The 15807-nt window shown below is 47.7% G+C and overlaps 1 protein-coding gene across 3 annotated transcripts in view; it reads left to right on the top strand.

Moving 5' to 3' along the window:
• SSH2 (slingshot protein phosphatase 2) overlaps nucleotides 1-15807 on the top strand; it is a 95211-nt gene that overhangs the window by 34331 nt on the left and 45073 nt on the right. Inside the window, exon 1 of one of the 3 annotated variants that reach the window (XM_032707670.1) lies at nucleotides 8247-8341. The exons of the other annotated variants lie outside the window; for them this stretch is intronic. Within the exon in view, the coding sequence (XP_032563561.1) occupies nucleotides 8286-8341 (56 nt within the window). The 5' untranslated portion in view covers nucleotides 8247-8285. Of the gene's footprint in view, nucleotides 1-8246; nucleotides 8342-15807 lie in introns of those variants that run through there. 3 annotated transcript variants of the gene reach the window in all.

Below are 15807 nucleotides of genomic sequence, written 5' to 3'. Positions count from 1 at the left end.
GTGGGGGCAAGAGCGTGGTGTTAAAATACAATTTATAAAGAAAACCACACCTTTTGCAGCCCAAGTATTCTTACCTTCTGGTTTGTTTTTTTTAGTCAAAATAGTTCCTTCCAGGAGTGAACTGGGAAGGAAAGCAAATCAGATTATTGCCATGATAACAGTGGGATGTGCCAAGATGCCTCAAGGTCTCAAGCTGTGAGTAAATACCTTTGTTGCAGGAGCGGAAGACCACAGTCTGATGCAGGAGCTTATAGTTTATAACAGCATAAAAATTGTTTTTCAGATAGTAAGTGGAATGGGTGCATGCGTTTCCTTGTACAGGGTAACAACTCAATAAATTCTAAGCCAACCTGTTGGATTTTTAAACTGAGACCTGGTGTAAGATGTGTGTGAGTCCCCGTGAGGAAGAGGGGGGTGATTCTGTGGTACCGAATTGACTGCACTTCAGAAGGCTCATTTACACTCCACACTGAGACGTGTGGAACTGCAGCACCCTGCGACTGCTGTGACTTTTGGAGATGTGTATCATCACCATTTGGTGCTCCTGACACTCCTGGTTGTCCTTAAAGCCTATCTGGTGTTACAAGAGGCACTTCCCAAAACCATGCGCTGTGAGTTCTGGCAACCAAACCTTCCTTGTGGTGCCTTTGCTTGCTGCTGCAGCTGCCAAACGTTTACTCTGTTGGTACTTGAACAGTAGCTGAGTCTTCTAATGGGTGTGCAAGACAGTTTGATAACTCCAGATCTTGAGTAAGAGGGGACCGTGTGCGGTGTACAGGAAAGAGTGTGTTTATCCATGCTGGAGATTACTAAGCTCCTGTAGTATGAACCTTATCTTTAGAATGTGTTTCCTGAATCCATCTTCCTGTCTTTCCTTTCAGTGACAGCTCAGCCTCTCTGTGGCATTTACTACAGCTGCTTGGGGAGAGTGTAATACTGAGATAAAGAAGGGTTCTGGTAATCTGCCAGCTCTGCTGACCACCAGAAAAAGTTCTGTGGGCCACACAGCACGATTATTACAGCGGGTCTGTGGCCTTCGTTTTTGAATACCAGCTCTTTTATCACCAAACTTGTGAGCAAAGCTATAGAACTGGCAGTAAAATTTGGGTTTATTGGATTAGTAAGAGGTATCTGCAGGGCTAGTTCACTGCAAGGTCTGTGCAATTGTGCTTGCAACAGGTTCAGTCCAGTCCGATTACATACCTGTGGATCACGATAATGTGTGAGATGACTTCAGGTGTGATCTTCAGGCTGAAGGATCGAGCAGACTCGTATTGTTGAGTTACCAAAATACCAGATAAACATAGAGAGCTCGCTCCAAACGGGAATGCTTATGAAAAGTTTTATTTTAATTTGTCTTTCTAAGTGCACGAACGGAGGAGAATGAGGAACAAGGCAAAGACAAATTGGGAAGTAAAAGAAGTGAAGGTGGGTCTGATCCTTCCGCTGCCAAAAGGGTCTGGTTGGCACAGAGAAAGTTCAGAACAGCTGCTCCCCTGCACTTGTGCTCCTTCTTCCAAGGTTAACAAAGGAGGGGCTGACCAGGAGGTGCCATAAAGGATTCCGTACATGCTTGTGTCTCCTGCTGAGCATGAGCCAGGTGCTCTACCCTAAAGGGATCTTAAGATTCCCGTTGCAAATAGAAAGGGAAACTCCAAAATTCCCTTTCCTGATCTTTCCTGGTAGGGCACCTTCACGAGACTTCAAAGTTAAACAGGAATCTTCAGAGTTTTCAGTGTTTCGTGGATTTCAGACACTTAAATGTATTTTGATAATCTGAGCCAGAGTTTCTGGGCTTACTGCTGTTCAGCTCTTTGGTATCTTTGCATCAGAAACATTCCTTTATAAAATTAGAGGGGGGTTCTTTTCCATAGGTCACTGAAATAATACGTTACCTATTTTACGGTTTCAGAAGTCCTTCAGACATGTTTCCTTCATGCTGGACTTAGAGCAGTGCTGTAGCAGTTTGCAAGGGTCTGGATTAATTTTTTAGTAGCAAGGTGATTGCAGGGAGTTTACATTGTAGTTTTTTTTCATCTGAAGAGCTGGTTTCTTAAAGCGCCTCTGGAGTTGGTTGAATACACGTGGAAGGCAGCTCTCCAGAAAGCAGGAGAAGGTGGCTGTGGCACAAGGTGTTTCAGCAAAAGATGTGTCTCAGCATGTTACCCCTGTCCAACACTGGTGTTGCTTGTTGAGACCAGCGGTTGCTGCTTGTGTCCCTTTCCCTGCCCCTGGTGGCACCGCTCGGGTCTCTTCAGTCGTCTTTGCTCCAGGCTCTGTAAAAGTGGTGTAATTGAGCATTGACCTCTTTGTGTCAGACCCTCTAAGATTTATTGATAAGTAAACTATACAATGATTGGATGTGGGGTTGGTGAGGGAAGGGTTTAATGAAGTGATAATATTGCAAAATAGGTGTTGAATTCTCAACTAAGGAGCCTAATCATCGATCCTGATGGGCAGCTGACCAAACGGGCTTTAAAAGCAGGGGTTTGTTCTTTCAGTGATGCTTATCACCCTACCCCTGTACTTGTCTGATTTCTTTGCTCAGGAACTGGAAACAGAAATACTCTTTGACAGCTTAAATAACCAAATTTAGAATGTGGCTTCCTGTTCTGACTGGTTCTTCAGGATTTGAGTACAGTTTTGCGTGCTTTCCCTGTTCCTGCCTCCCCCTGCCTTTTTTTTTTTTTTCATTTATTTTAACTAGATATGGGCTCCTTTATAATTACTTGGTTAAGTTCCCCTGGCTCTGTGCAATACAGCTGGTGGATGTAAGCCCTGCCTTGGTGGGTGGTATGTCTCTTAATCACTGGGAAAGCTTTGTTTCTGTACTGTACTCAATCTCGCTGTGCCCTGCATGCATTGGCTTGTTTATGATCGCTGCTACTGAAATGGCTTCATGTTGTCCTGATAAATTGGACTGCACAGTACATGAGGCTTTGTCTCCCATGCTAAAAACATCCAGAAGACTTTTGACAGATTTCCCTCCGAGGCGGGGAGGCAGCAGGCAAGACAGGAGCACAGGAGGTGTTACTCTCAGCCCATCGGTCTCTACCTATTTACAGGTTTGCTGCACTAATTTAAGGCTCTGCCCAGATCAATCATCTGTTTGGACCTTAATCCACTCAGACTCATCCGTGGACTCTTCATTGCTGAAAGCCACGTGTCCTCAGAGCAAAAGGATGAATTAACCTCCCACCAAAAAAGCAGCGGCATCGGGTCGTTTGACCCTCAAGCAGCTCAGTGTGGCACCAGATTTTTCAAAGCTACCCCTTAGGACCTTTTTTTCCCCATCAGAGCTGATACCAAGACAGCTGCCTTTGTGGGCAAAGCTTGAGTGTGGCTCCGGTGAGGAAAACAAAGCCCCACCTCTGCACACGGAAATGAACTTGCTACCTCTGCTCCCCGGCGGTGCCTGTGCGAGACTCCAGTGCTCGGCTGCGGGCAGAGATGGGTTGTTTTCAAAATTCTGTAACTTTTCACAAACGCGGCCGGAAACAGCTGCTGAACAGTAAAGAACAAACTTTCCATGTGTGCAGTAAAGGTGGCTGAGCAGGCACGGCCGTAGCACCTCTGTCGGTAGGGAGAGGATGTGCTGGAGATGAGGGGGAGGTTTGTTTGCCTATCGCAGCAGCTTCACAAGTTTTTGTCACAATCCCCTGAAAACATGGGTCTGGGTTTTGCATTGCCTTATCTGTGACACTGATGCAAATGATCGAGGGCAAAATTCCTATGTCTGACAGCCTCCCACTGTCCCTTTTACGTAAACTTGAACATGACAAATGTTACTACTGTAGTACCTCCCACAGCTGGAAGAAGAGGAGAACATTCCTTGGTTTTGCAGAGAGTACCTGGACTTCAGTCAAAACAGATTTAAAATAATGCCCAACCTTTCATATCCACTGGAGTAAGTTTTTAGGGAGACTAAGGACAGTATATTGTGTTCATTAGAGCTCTTCAAAAGGAGAGAACTGACAGGACCAGAGAAAGTCTTGCTGGTAGACATACTCTGAAATGAAAAGAGGTCACCAGGCCCCAGTGTAGACTAAGAATTGAACATGCCTAATAAGACAATCATGCTCCAGATTTACTCATTTTAACACGTGAGCAGACACTCAGCAAGCCCCTGTGGGATAGGAGTGGGTGGAACACGGTGACACCCACACCTTTGTGTGGTCTGACAAGAAGCAGCAATTCAGCCTTAAGCTGTTGATCTTGGATGGAAACAGAAGCTTGATTAATGCCCTCTTTGCATGTGGACTATGTGCACTGACAGGACTGGGTGTCCATCTGTGAGCATGCCTCCTGCAAGTGTCAAATCTGTGCATGCCAGTGCCAAACCTGACCACAGCCTTTCCTCGTGACCTGTGGACTGAGGCCTGGGCTGTACGAGGAGAATGCCATTAGCAAGCTGCCAGTCCTGTGCAGAACACAGAACACTGTTACATCACTGCAAGATCAAAATGTGCTAGGATGCACATGAAAAGTGGAGTAGCTGAACTTGCCAGTGCAAGCTGCTGTGACTCTGTAGCTTTGGGATGCAGACACCGGGGGAGATGACGATTGTATGAATAAACAGTATATTGTCAGCCTTGGTGTCTGCCAGACCAAACACTACAAGTCAACAGGAGAGGTTTGTGCATGTGTTCTCCTTCACTCCCTTAAACTTCTCTCCAGAGGCAGCTCGGGTGGCTTTTCCTCTGCTCCCTCCTCCTGAAGTGCCTGCTCAGACATCCCTAACACTCTTCATTGTAGTTTTTTTCCATACTGCTTCCATAACTGGTTCTAGCTGCTGGAGTAGCTGTTAGTGTTACAAAGGTTTGGGGATGGGTGTTTTTACAGCGAGTGTGCTGTATGGAGCTGTAGTTTATTAGTGTGTGGTGTTCAAAGGTTAAATGGAATCCTGCTGCCCCACAAGCCTTGTGAATCCTGTGCTGTGTGTTCGCCGCTTGCTCCGCACGGCCCTGCTGATCCTGTGACCTCCTGGGGAGCGTGAGACGCCGACAGAACTCGGACAGGCAGTGCCCTTTTCCCTGCAGCAAAGTGTAATTTCGTGCACTGGGCTGGGAAGCACTTGAGACCCCAGACAGGCGTATTTACAACTTGTCATACAGTGATTAATGGCTCTGCTCACATGCTCTGTTGCGGCACCACGGTGATTTAGGCTGCTACCTGTCATCGCTGCAATTTCGTGCACTTTAAATTCTTCATGTATGTGTCCCAGCAGAGTGCACCTGCTTCCAGCAAGAAGCAGTTTCTTGTCTGTCTTGTGACCTGCTGCCTTCAACTCCCATCTTGTTCATCCCCTCGAAGCCCCTTCATTCTGCCTGCTCCTTGCTCCTGTGTGCTGGGAGATCAAATTTTGGGTCAGTATTTTTGCTCACGTCTAAATGTAAGATGGAGCTTTGACAAAGAAATAGCGTTGTTCCTTAAGTCTGATTCTGAAAAGCAAAATACGAAAATAACACAGGCTTTGAGGTGCTGGAGCATGTCCAGACAAGGGCAACAAAGGTGGGGAAGGGTCTAGAGAGTAAGTCATGTGAGGAGTGGCTGAGGGAGCTGGAGGTGTTTAATCTGGAGAAAAGGAGACTCAGGGGAGACCTTCTTGCTCACTACAACTGCCTGAAAGGAGGTTAGAGCAAGGTAGGGGTTGTCCTCTTATCTCACGTAAAGAGCAACAGGACCAGAGGAAATGGTCTCAAGCTGTGCCAGGGTTGGACATCAGGAAGAATTTCTTCTCAGAAGGGGTTGTCAGGCATTGGAACAGGCTGCCCAGGGATGTGGTGGAATGGTGGATATGATGAACACCTCCCTGGAGGTGTTCAAGAAATGACTGGACGTGACACTTAGTGCCATGGTCTGGTTGACAAGGTGGTGATCGGTCAAAGGCTGGAGTTGTTTTCCAGCCTTAATGAATCTGTGATTCTACACAGATGGGCAGTGGGAACTGAAATGTTAATCTCACTAACATACACCTGAAGGCAGTGCCAGTCTCAGGCTGTTTTTTCAATCTTTATGGCAATAAAACCAGGTTCAAATACCTTTTATTAGTGCAGATTTCTATATATTAATTTCTTTGAGGATTTCCTTCTTCTGATTTCCAAAAGTTCATAAAGAAAAAAGCTGGTGATATTTCTATCATGTGGTCTCTTGGCATATGGGCATGCAGTGTGTGATTGTATTAATCCAGGACTAATTAATTTACAAATCTATTATCCATATGTTATGAGTAGCTGCTTGTAGTTAATCACTGCACTTGTTTTCAGCAGTTTTTAAGGGCTTGCCTTGTAATGTTGCGTGTAAGAAATCTGACGTGTCTGGACAGTATCTAAGTACATTTAGTCTTCTGCAATGCTTGAATAAAGCCCTTAAGTTATTAATTAGAATAGAATAGAGGTTCTGGGCTTGTTTTTCAGTCTGTGAATGTGTGGTATGTGTTACTACTGAATATGAGGTTCTTGCCAGTCTCTTGACCCCTGGAAGGATTGAGTTACCCTCCATTTCTCTAATGTCCCGATTTTTCCATTGCTTCTTGCAACTGACTTCATTTCTGCCTAACAAACTGATTTTTTTTGGCACTGCAGCAAGCTGGCACTGCGTTTTCTTTACAGCTGTGAGGCACCATTACCAGAGCTGTGCTCTTGGCTATATAAGATGACGTTGCTTAAATTAATGCAACCAAACCATATCTTAGCAAAACTTGCAGAATCACCAGTTCCACTGCTTTGCCCTTTTCCTGTGAGTCTCTGAAGTGGGGATGGTCAAGACCTTTCAGACAAGTGTCTGTCCTGCTTCTGCCAAGTCTTAGACCCAAAACAGTTGCCATCACACTGTGTTGCTTTTTTCAACCCCTCTCTGCTTCTCTGATAGTTAATAGTTGGAAATAAAGCTGATGAAGCTTTCGGGCTTCCAGTTCTGCTGCCTGATCACAGGGGCAGCTCTGCAGTGATGCCTTGGTATTTTCTTGCTCTTCGGTAGATGTCATTAACAAGTACATGTGTTTAAACTGTCATCTTCCCTTGCCAGCTCACTTGTGCCTCCTTACTGGGCTTGTGCCACCCGTAGCAGATGACTTAAGGCTGGTGTATCGTGTTCCTCTGTGCTGGGATGTCCTGCATTCCTATGGGAAACAGAAAACTGAGCTTGCTTCCAAGGCTTCTCGGCTGTTCTCCTGCACTGTGGGTGTAGGGGCTGGAGATGCCAATGTGGGATGGGCAGTGCAGGGTGGGATCGAGTGCACTGCCCCCGGCTCTCCCCAGTGGAAAACTGTATTAAGTTTCCCTCGTGCTGCAAGATCTGAATTCCCAGCAGCCAGAGGACAAGATTTTTGTTCTAAATATCTTCCTTTCTTCCTTTTCTCTTGAGGGGTGATGAAGCTAAAGATTAAACAGCACTAAAAGGCAGCTGCTTCTCTTCTCCTTTGGCAGAAACTGAGTTGTCGAGTCTCTGCATACGAAAGTTACTGCCAAGAACTCTTCCCTCCGTCTCTTGCAGGAGAGAAATTAAGGTCGTTTCCTAAGCACCCGAGTTGTCACTGACTGCCTTTCGCAAAACACCTTTTGATGTGCTGCCGCTACGAACCTGATTTCGGAACGTGCAGCCTCCCCGGCCTAGATCTGGGGGGAGAAAACGAGGGGGGAAAAGGGAACGGAAAACAAAAAAACCAGCACACCCGCCACGCGAACCCCCACCCCTGAGCGGAGCGGACCGCCCGCGTGTCCCTGTCCCGCCTGTCCCCGTCCCGCGTGTCCCTGCTCCCTGTTCCCATTCCGGCTGTCCCTGTCCCCCGTGTCCCCATCCCGCGTGTCCCTGCTCCCTGTTCCCATTCCGGCTGTCCCTGTCCCCCGTGTCCCCATCCCGCGTGTCCCTGCTCCCTGTTCCCATTCCGGCTGTCCCTGTCCCCCGTGTCCCCATCCCGCGTGTCCCTGCTCCCTGTTCCCATTCCGGCTGTCCCCGTCCTGCGTGTCCCCGTCCTGCGTGTCCCTGTTTCTTGTCCCCGTCCCGCGTGTCTCTGCTCCCTGTCCCCGTTCCCTGTCCCGCGTGTCCCTGTTCTGGGTGCCCCTGATTCCTGTCCGTGTCCCGCGTGTCCCCTGTCCCGGTCCCTCCCGTCCCCGCAGCCGCCACGTGCGGGCCGTGGGTGTGTCTGTGGGCGTGTCCCGGCCCCGCCCCGCCCCTCGTGGCCGCGCCTGCGCGCTGGGCGGGGCGGGGGCGGCGCGGCGGGCGCGGGGCAGAGCGGGCGCGGGGCCGATGCCGCGGGGCAGGGGCGGCCGCCGCGCCGGGGAGCGATGATCCCCTACTTCTCCGACAACGCCGTCATCTCGCAGGGCGCCATCGCCCAGATGTGAGTACCGGGCACACGCCGCCGAGCCTCCCCTCTGCTCCCCTCCCCGGTGCCGCCCCGCCTGCCCCGGCTCCCCGGGCGTGCGGGGTTGCCGCCTGCTCTGCGCTCTCCCCGCTCACCCCTCTCTCCTCTCTCCTCACTCTCCCCTCTCCTCACTCTCCCGTCTTCTCGCTCTCCCCGCTCTCCGTACTTCTCTCAGCCGCACGTTGCCTCCGGGCAAACTTTCCGCTGCCCGCGGAGCCGGCACCGCTGCCGGGAGGCGGCGAGAGGCACCGGCACCGCGGGGCGGCCGCTGCTCGCTCCCCGCTCGCTCCCCTGATTTCTTTTTTTTCACTGCAAGTACTGCGGGTCCCGTCCGAGCGCCTCGACAAGTGTTTCACGGGAGCTGCCCGGGAGCTCGGGGCTGCGCTTCCTGTCGCCGGAACCGCCGGTTCCCCGTGCGGGGCCGGTGCGGGACCCTCAGCCGGGCTGGGCGCTGAGAGCGGGGTGCTGCCTTCCCCTGCCCGTGTGCCCTGGCCGTCTTTTGGGCTTAAAGCAGAGATTAGCCCCTTTATTTGATCTCTTGGCTTATCTCAAGGCGACAGAGAGGGACTGCGGGGCTGGGGTGTTGCAGGTCTGAGACCTGACGCGCAGCACCTGCGGGTCACAAGGCAGAGACATGAGCTGGTGCCAGTTTTTAAGTGCTGTCAGTCTTGGGCAGTTCTGAAGTGCAGAGTGTCTCTGTGCCCCACACTAAGCCGCTTGGAAAAATCAGTCTCCCCAGCTGCACACCCCCCTTTGAAATGCAGATACGAATAATCATTTAATTTATAGACAATTAACAGCGACTGCCTGAGTCGTGGGGTTTGGCTGGAAGGATTAAGGAGGGAAATGGCAGCTATAGGGTGGTAGATAAGGCGTTCAGAGAGATAATCGCTGTGGTCTAGCCATGCTTGATATTTCTTTAAAGAAGCTAGCAGACTGTTTTATCTCTTGGAAACATCATGAAAGACTTCAAGATAGTAGGATAAATGCTGGGTCCCACCTGGAACTGTGTTCTTGTCGCAAGAAGCTCCTGCTAGAATTGCAGCTGCCTTGCACTTACGAGGTCTTTAGTGGATATCTCTGCTTAGGCTTGATATGGAAATGAGTCCCCGGACTCTGTGGCCTCCTTTGTGAGCATTAGCAATCACTGCTGTAGTTGGTAATCAGTTTAGTTAAGTCTCTCTGAGCCTTTCATACTCAGCCCAAAATGTTTGTAGTTAGTAATTTTTTTTCCGCTCGCACTGTTGCCTGTAAACACCATGGATTTCCCTGTGATTGCTGATAACGTGGGTTTAACAGGGATGTACCTGAAGTGTTCTGTGGAGGCAAGAATGCAAGCTGGATATACCCTGGGCATTGGGAAGTATCAGTAATTCTGGAATTGTGGAGAAAAACTCAACACACACTCTGGGCCGGAAGATTTCCTTAGAGCTCTGGATGATTTACCGAGCTAGAGCAGGTAGCCAGGTAACAGTTTAAGTGCTTTTAAGGTGTTTGTTTTATACACCACTCAAACACTTAACCCACAGTTGGTGACTGTACAGAAAGGGATCAAAAGAAAGGGGAAATACTGCTTGTCTCTGCTCCCTCCATCGCGCGTATCCCTGTGGTGGAGGATCTTGTGGTAGTTTAAATGGCGCTGGGTTGGAAGGACCACCCTTTCCTTTTCTGGGGAGAGAGATAACAGAGTTATCACAGGAGCTTACGCTGTCCTTTGCCTTCTGGAAGGGAAGATTAATAAGCATGAGAATGACAGAGCTTTTGGCCCACACATAAGTGTTCTCACAGGCTGAACACTGGATTAATATTTTGCTGGTGTTCTCAGTCAGGATGGTGCTGTGGCTTTCAGGCTGGTGTAATAAAGGCCAATTTTTAAAGTTTATGCTCCTAGTTACAAGTTCACAGAGGCTGATTAATATTGGATGTCCTTATTTCATCGTGGGCAAGGCCTAAAAATCCAGATTTAGTCATTTGCTATGCCAAAAATGTGTTCTCTGTGGAATGGGAAGGGCAGTGGTGACCCAAACATTATCAGAAACTTCTGTTTCAGTGTATTCTTTAGTAGATGTATTTGGCTGATCAGCTCTGACTTTCAGAGATCAGCAGAAATTACTCTTGTGTTGACGCTTTTAGACAGTAATGTAGTCAGCTGGTCTGGGTCTAATTCATTTCAGGTTCACAAGGATTCAAATAATGTCCGGGAGACTTGTGTTTATCAAAATGCTCAGAATTTATAGTTGTAACCCATTCCAGAAAGTCTTGCTGCTCTCACTGAACCTAGGGGGAATTCTGCTGATTTACCAGTTTGCTTGTGTGTAGGATTCAAAATTTAATTTGGTCTACTAAAACTCTAAGGCAGCTGATGGAAAAAATAGAAGGAAAAAAGCAAATCTTTAGGCAGTCTGCAAATATCAAAGAATTTTTAACAAGAAACATGGAGAAATTGCCATGGATCAGTCCTTCCTGCCTAGAGTTGCTTCCTCTGCTTCTGGCCAAGTTTTAGTTATTTAATTCATTGCTGGTGTCCCTGAAGTGGTTTTTCCATGTCCCTCTGATAATGCCGGATTCCTCTGTCACCCAGTTTTCCTCTTTTATCTCAGTGGCAAAGCAGGATTACACAGCAGCCAGGACACTCACTTGGGATTTGGGAAGGCTCGGCTCTTGCTCCCACTGCACCACATCCTTCCTGAGACACCATGGCCGAGTTCCACCAGGCTGTGTCCAGCCAGGGAACGGAGCCTGGAGGCGCAGAGGCATGTTTTGAACCTGAGGATTAACCACCTCACTCTGGTGCCCTCATCCCCCTGGCATTTTTGGGCGTCTTTTGTTGTGTTTAAATACTTCTGTCTCTGCCTGGGCTCCCTTTCTGCCAACCTGAGCCCTCCCTGGGTGCACATCGAGCACATGTTAAAGGTTTCCTGTACTGTTTACTCCTCCATCCTCCAACACTCGGGAGCCAGATGGATCTAAAAACTCAACTATGCTCACTGCTCTCCATGGTTCTCGTGCTTGCAACATACCAGTCTGTTTTCTATTATAAGCTGTTAACTCATAGTTTTTATAAGTATTTTAAACTTTAGGGGAGGAAAAAAGAAGAGAGAGAGAGAGTAGGCAGTTTCTTCGCAGTGTTGTGGGTTTATCGTGGAAAAAAAACACGATAAGGTTTTTTTAGGGAAAAAAAATAAACCCCACAAGTTGAACAGAATTATTTTCAGCAGTAGGTAGCCACAAAATGTCCTTGCAGACTTGGCTTAGCAGCCTGTTGCTCCCTCCCATAATCAGTTTTCTTCTAAGTGACAACCCTTCAGCGTAGTGTGAAGAAACCACACTTTACAGTGTAAGAGGAAGTTCCAGGCTGTGCAGGTAATTACAAACTGTGCAGCAAATTACAACACCTGGTAATTCGGGCTCATTGTGTTGCCACCTCAGTGTTGTAACTTGTCTTTGTGCCCAGCCTGCTTGGCCCTTGTCCTTCCCCACCCCTTTCATTTACCTCTGTCATGCAGCCGTGGCCTCTATGTTAGAAAATTTCATGACCACCTAATCTTGAATTACGCCAAGTGCCGAGTCAGGAACTTAGATAGGTGTGTGGCTGCTGCTGCCATTGTTTGGAGAGCTGTATATTTATTTATTTCTCATATGGGAAACCTTTTTATCTCCTTACAATGTTATTACTGCCAAAAACCTTGACCGCTCAGCAATTAGACCGCAATCCTCCGAGCAGCGTGTTATTGGAAATCTTTAATTGCTTCTGTGCCGTTGTAAAGCGCTGTAGCTTTGTGAGTGTTTTACCATTGTGCTGAGAGTCAATGATATTTAAGAGCTGAGCTTGGAAACTGCTGCTGAAAGGACTGGAAGATCAGCAGAGTGATTCCAGTTACCGCTATCAGTTCTTGCTGAAGTTGCCTTAAGAGCTGAGGGTCGCTCTGGTTGGAGGTGCTTGCAATACAGAAAGCAGTTGATTAGCTCTTCGTCTCATGGAGAGGCCGGTAGGATCAGGATGGACTACAGCAGTTGTGTTCTCCATTTAAGCGTGCATTGTGTGCTGAGGGTTTGTCTGGCTGCAGAAGGCAGCCTCATGCTCCATAAGGGATGTGATGGGAATGTGCAGGCAGGGGAACCTGACCCCTTACCCTTCCTGCCCACCCCTCCACGCAGCTGAGCTCACCCGGCACACTGGATGGGCTTCCTGTTGACAGAGCAGAGTCGTCGGGGATTTCTCATCTTTTTTATTTCTTTGCTACTTTGTGATAACACAAATGCAACACTTAAGAGGCCTCTTAACTACCCACTGATTACTAAAAACTCTATTCAAATAGGTTGTGGTATTTGGGGAGAAGTAGTATGGTGTGTGCAGAGTTGATCATTAACTGAGCCAGGGCTGTATTGTTCATAACTCCTTTTCCTGTTTGGCTTTTCCTTTTATTCCCCTGGAAGCTGTGGGTATTTGTCTCACCGATCCTTCCTGGTAGGGGTTGGAAGAGAGACAAGAGATGGTTATCGGACATAAAATCAAAACCAGTGTTCCAAGGACAAACCCCCCACACCACCACCCGTTTTCGAGCAATATGTTTTAGTTAGGAAGCCCACGCTGCTGGGCTGCCAAATTAATGTTTTAAAAGGCTGTGAGTGGTAGAGTTGCCTCTGAGGTTCTGTGTTGTCTGGAAACATCTGCAGATGTTCCTGTCTCTGGAAATGCTTGGGATTTTTCTAAAGACCTCAAAGCAGAAGGACCCCAGTGAGATTATCAGCAGAAAAAGACCTTTCGGGGCTAGTGAGTGGGCTGGCTGGGATTTTTTTGCAGGACTGTACTTCCTCGTACCTTTATCACAGAGCCCCTGGTTAAAATATTGCTTCATTGTTTTTTAAATAACTTCAGGCTAACTTTCTTGAAATGTTTCTTCTAACTAGTGTTTGTGGGGTCAGAGAAAGTTTAAAATTCTGCATCCCGTTCTGCAGTAGGCTCTGAAGAACTGTTGTCTCCTCTGCATTGGTCTGATAAACAGCATTTAAATTATCAGCCTGTATGGGCTTAAAACTAGTTCAGCAAATATTTTTCCCCAGTGTAATGGATGTAATGTGTACAGAGCAAATCTGCAACTTGAGTTTCCAGCCATGCTGTTTCATAGCAGCTGGTTGAATGCTCTTATTTTCACAAACACATGGAACAAAACTCATTCCTGTCCTTAATTCTGAATGCTTGTGCCTTTACTGAAGTATTTTGAAGACACCCCTTCGCTTTTCATGTGCACCTGGGCCAGAGCTTGAATTGAGCAGCTTGGGAAGGAGTTGGAGACTGGCAGTAGTTGTTCTGTAGCCACCTGCTGCTGGGTTGTGTGGGATTAACCAAGTGTTTTGTGACAAACAGGAGTTTTCTGGTTCAGGAACATCAGCCTGTGAAGGAGGGAGGCTGGGGAGGAGAAAAGCCTGTAGAGGTAAATGATAAGACAAACTTCAGAGTTGGTGAAGGCTGGGGGTGACACAGGAATCCAGCTGGGGAGATCTCTGTGTAGAGTTGGGACTCCTTGGCCTTGGCAGTTGTCTAAATTTGGGCATTTCTAGGTACATTGAGCCATAGGCTCCTCATTCAGTGCATATTCCTGTTTATCCAGTACTTATCTGCCCCTCATCAACATCGAATTCAGCCCTTTGGGCTCGCTGGGTTTACTTGCAATAAGCCATTTAAGCAGTATGCTTTTGCTCAAAACACCGTTGTTACAAGTAGGCTAAACCCAGACTGCCCAACCAGAAATGATTTAGTCCTTTCTTTTAAACAAATGATCTTTGTCACTTATTAGCAAAGTCCTTCCTTTGTTCACACACTTCTCACAAAGGCTCAATGAGCTCCACACTGTCCCACCTCCGGGGCTGCCTCCTGCCTGGGATCTCCTCGGGAGTGCCGTGGGTCGGCAGCTGGGTCACACTGTTAAACTTCCAGCTTTTCACTGGAAGAGTGTAGATCTGTTACATCTGGCTGTGGCAGGATGGCTCTTGTGGAGGCACCCAGCTGGATCGGAGTAAGTTCATCCCTGGGTCCAGAATTGTGTCGAGGTGCCCAGCGTGGGTGGGGACTTGTCTGTACTGGGGTGTTATTGTGTATAATGGACTGTGTGGGATTTCCTCTCTCCCTGTGATTTGTTTGCCAGTGTGGAGAGAATGAATTTGCTCACCTGAGCCTCTTGTTGCCCTGCAGCCTCTGTTCTTACAGCACCCCATAGGGTTGCTTTGGAGTGGGCTGTTACCTGTGTCTTGGCTCAGCCACCTATAGGTGACAGATGGGCATGGGAGGCCCTGCTCTGGGTGTGTTGCTGATGTTTTGTGAGACTCCAAATGGCAGGTGGGACAGGAGTAGGGTCACTTTTATTAGCAAATGATAAATTACCTTTGTCAGGTCATAATTTAAGGGGGTGCCTCATTTGCACAACGCTCCAGATGGGAAGAGCTATCATTAGTCTTACCTTTGTCTTCCTGTAAATCTCCTGCTTGCTTTCTGCAACTCGATGCTGAATTAAAATGAACCCAGAATTGGGTGGGGGGGCGAGTTCACTGGGAATTTTTGGTTGTTTGGTTTGTTTGGGTTTCTTTAGGGCTGGTGTCCTGGTGGTGTGTGAAGAGTTTGTCACCAGCTTTGTTATTGTTAGTGTTGGTTTGTTTGTTTTTAGGTTTTGGTTTTTTTCCCCTTTATTTGCTTTGTAAAAGAGACAGAGAAATCAAAAAAAAAACAAATGCAAAGTGGAACAGCTGCATTCCTTTGTGGTGCAAAGACCAAAAGCCAGTTAGTCTAAATAAAAACAAATCATTTGTCAGCACCATTTCTACCCCTCCTGTTGGTTTGGGACAACCAGAAAGTTGCAAGAAAGCAAAGGAGGATTATCTGTGTGCCTCCATGGCAAGCAGAGGTGATACCAACGTCCATCCCAGGGGTGAGTGATGCTGCTTTCAGCGTTTCAGAGGGCAGGGTCTGCTCAGCAGGACATCAAGGAGATGGAACAGGCCACCACCCAGGTTCCCAGCACAGTCACCAGAGCAAAACCTTGACACCACTGTAATCTTCCTGACTTTTTTGTCCTTAGTTCCTTCAAGTACATCATGATATGTTTTATGAGAGGCTCTCTAGCTTGAAATTCAGCAAATATCTATTCTGGAGCCTCTTTAAAAGCTGTTTAAAAACCTGTTCCCTAAAGTACACTGTGTTCTTGTTAGAGACTTCTCTGGATCTGTGTTACACAGCAGCATTTAGTATTCTGTTGGTCTTTCTACTTTAATGTGTGGTTTTTAAAGGGGTTTCCATGCTTTTAGGAAATATGAAGACCTGAGTTAACCACAGAAAATTGGCTGCCAAACTGCTTAAAGTGCTAATTCTGCTGAAATTTAGCACCTGACTTTTGCAGGGATAAACACATCTGGAATCTCTACTCTTCGGAGTTCAAACTCCTGTAAAA

Source organism: Chiroxiphia lanceolata, chromosome 20 (genome assembly GCF_009829145.1).
Source record: "Chiroxiphia lanceolata isolate bChiLan1 chromosome 20, bChiLan1.pri, whole genome shotgun sequence".
Lineage (NCBI taxonomy): Eukaryota > Metazoa > Chordata > Aves > Passeriformes > Pipridae > Chiroxiphia > Chiroxiphia lanceolata.
This window is presented reverse-complemented; position numbering and strand designations above follow the sequence as displayed.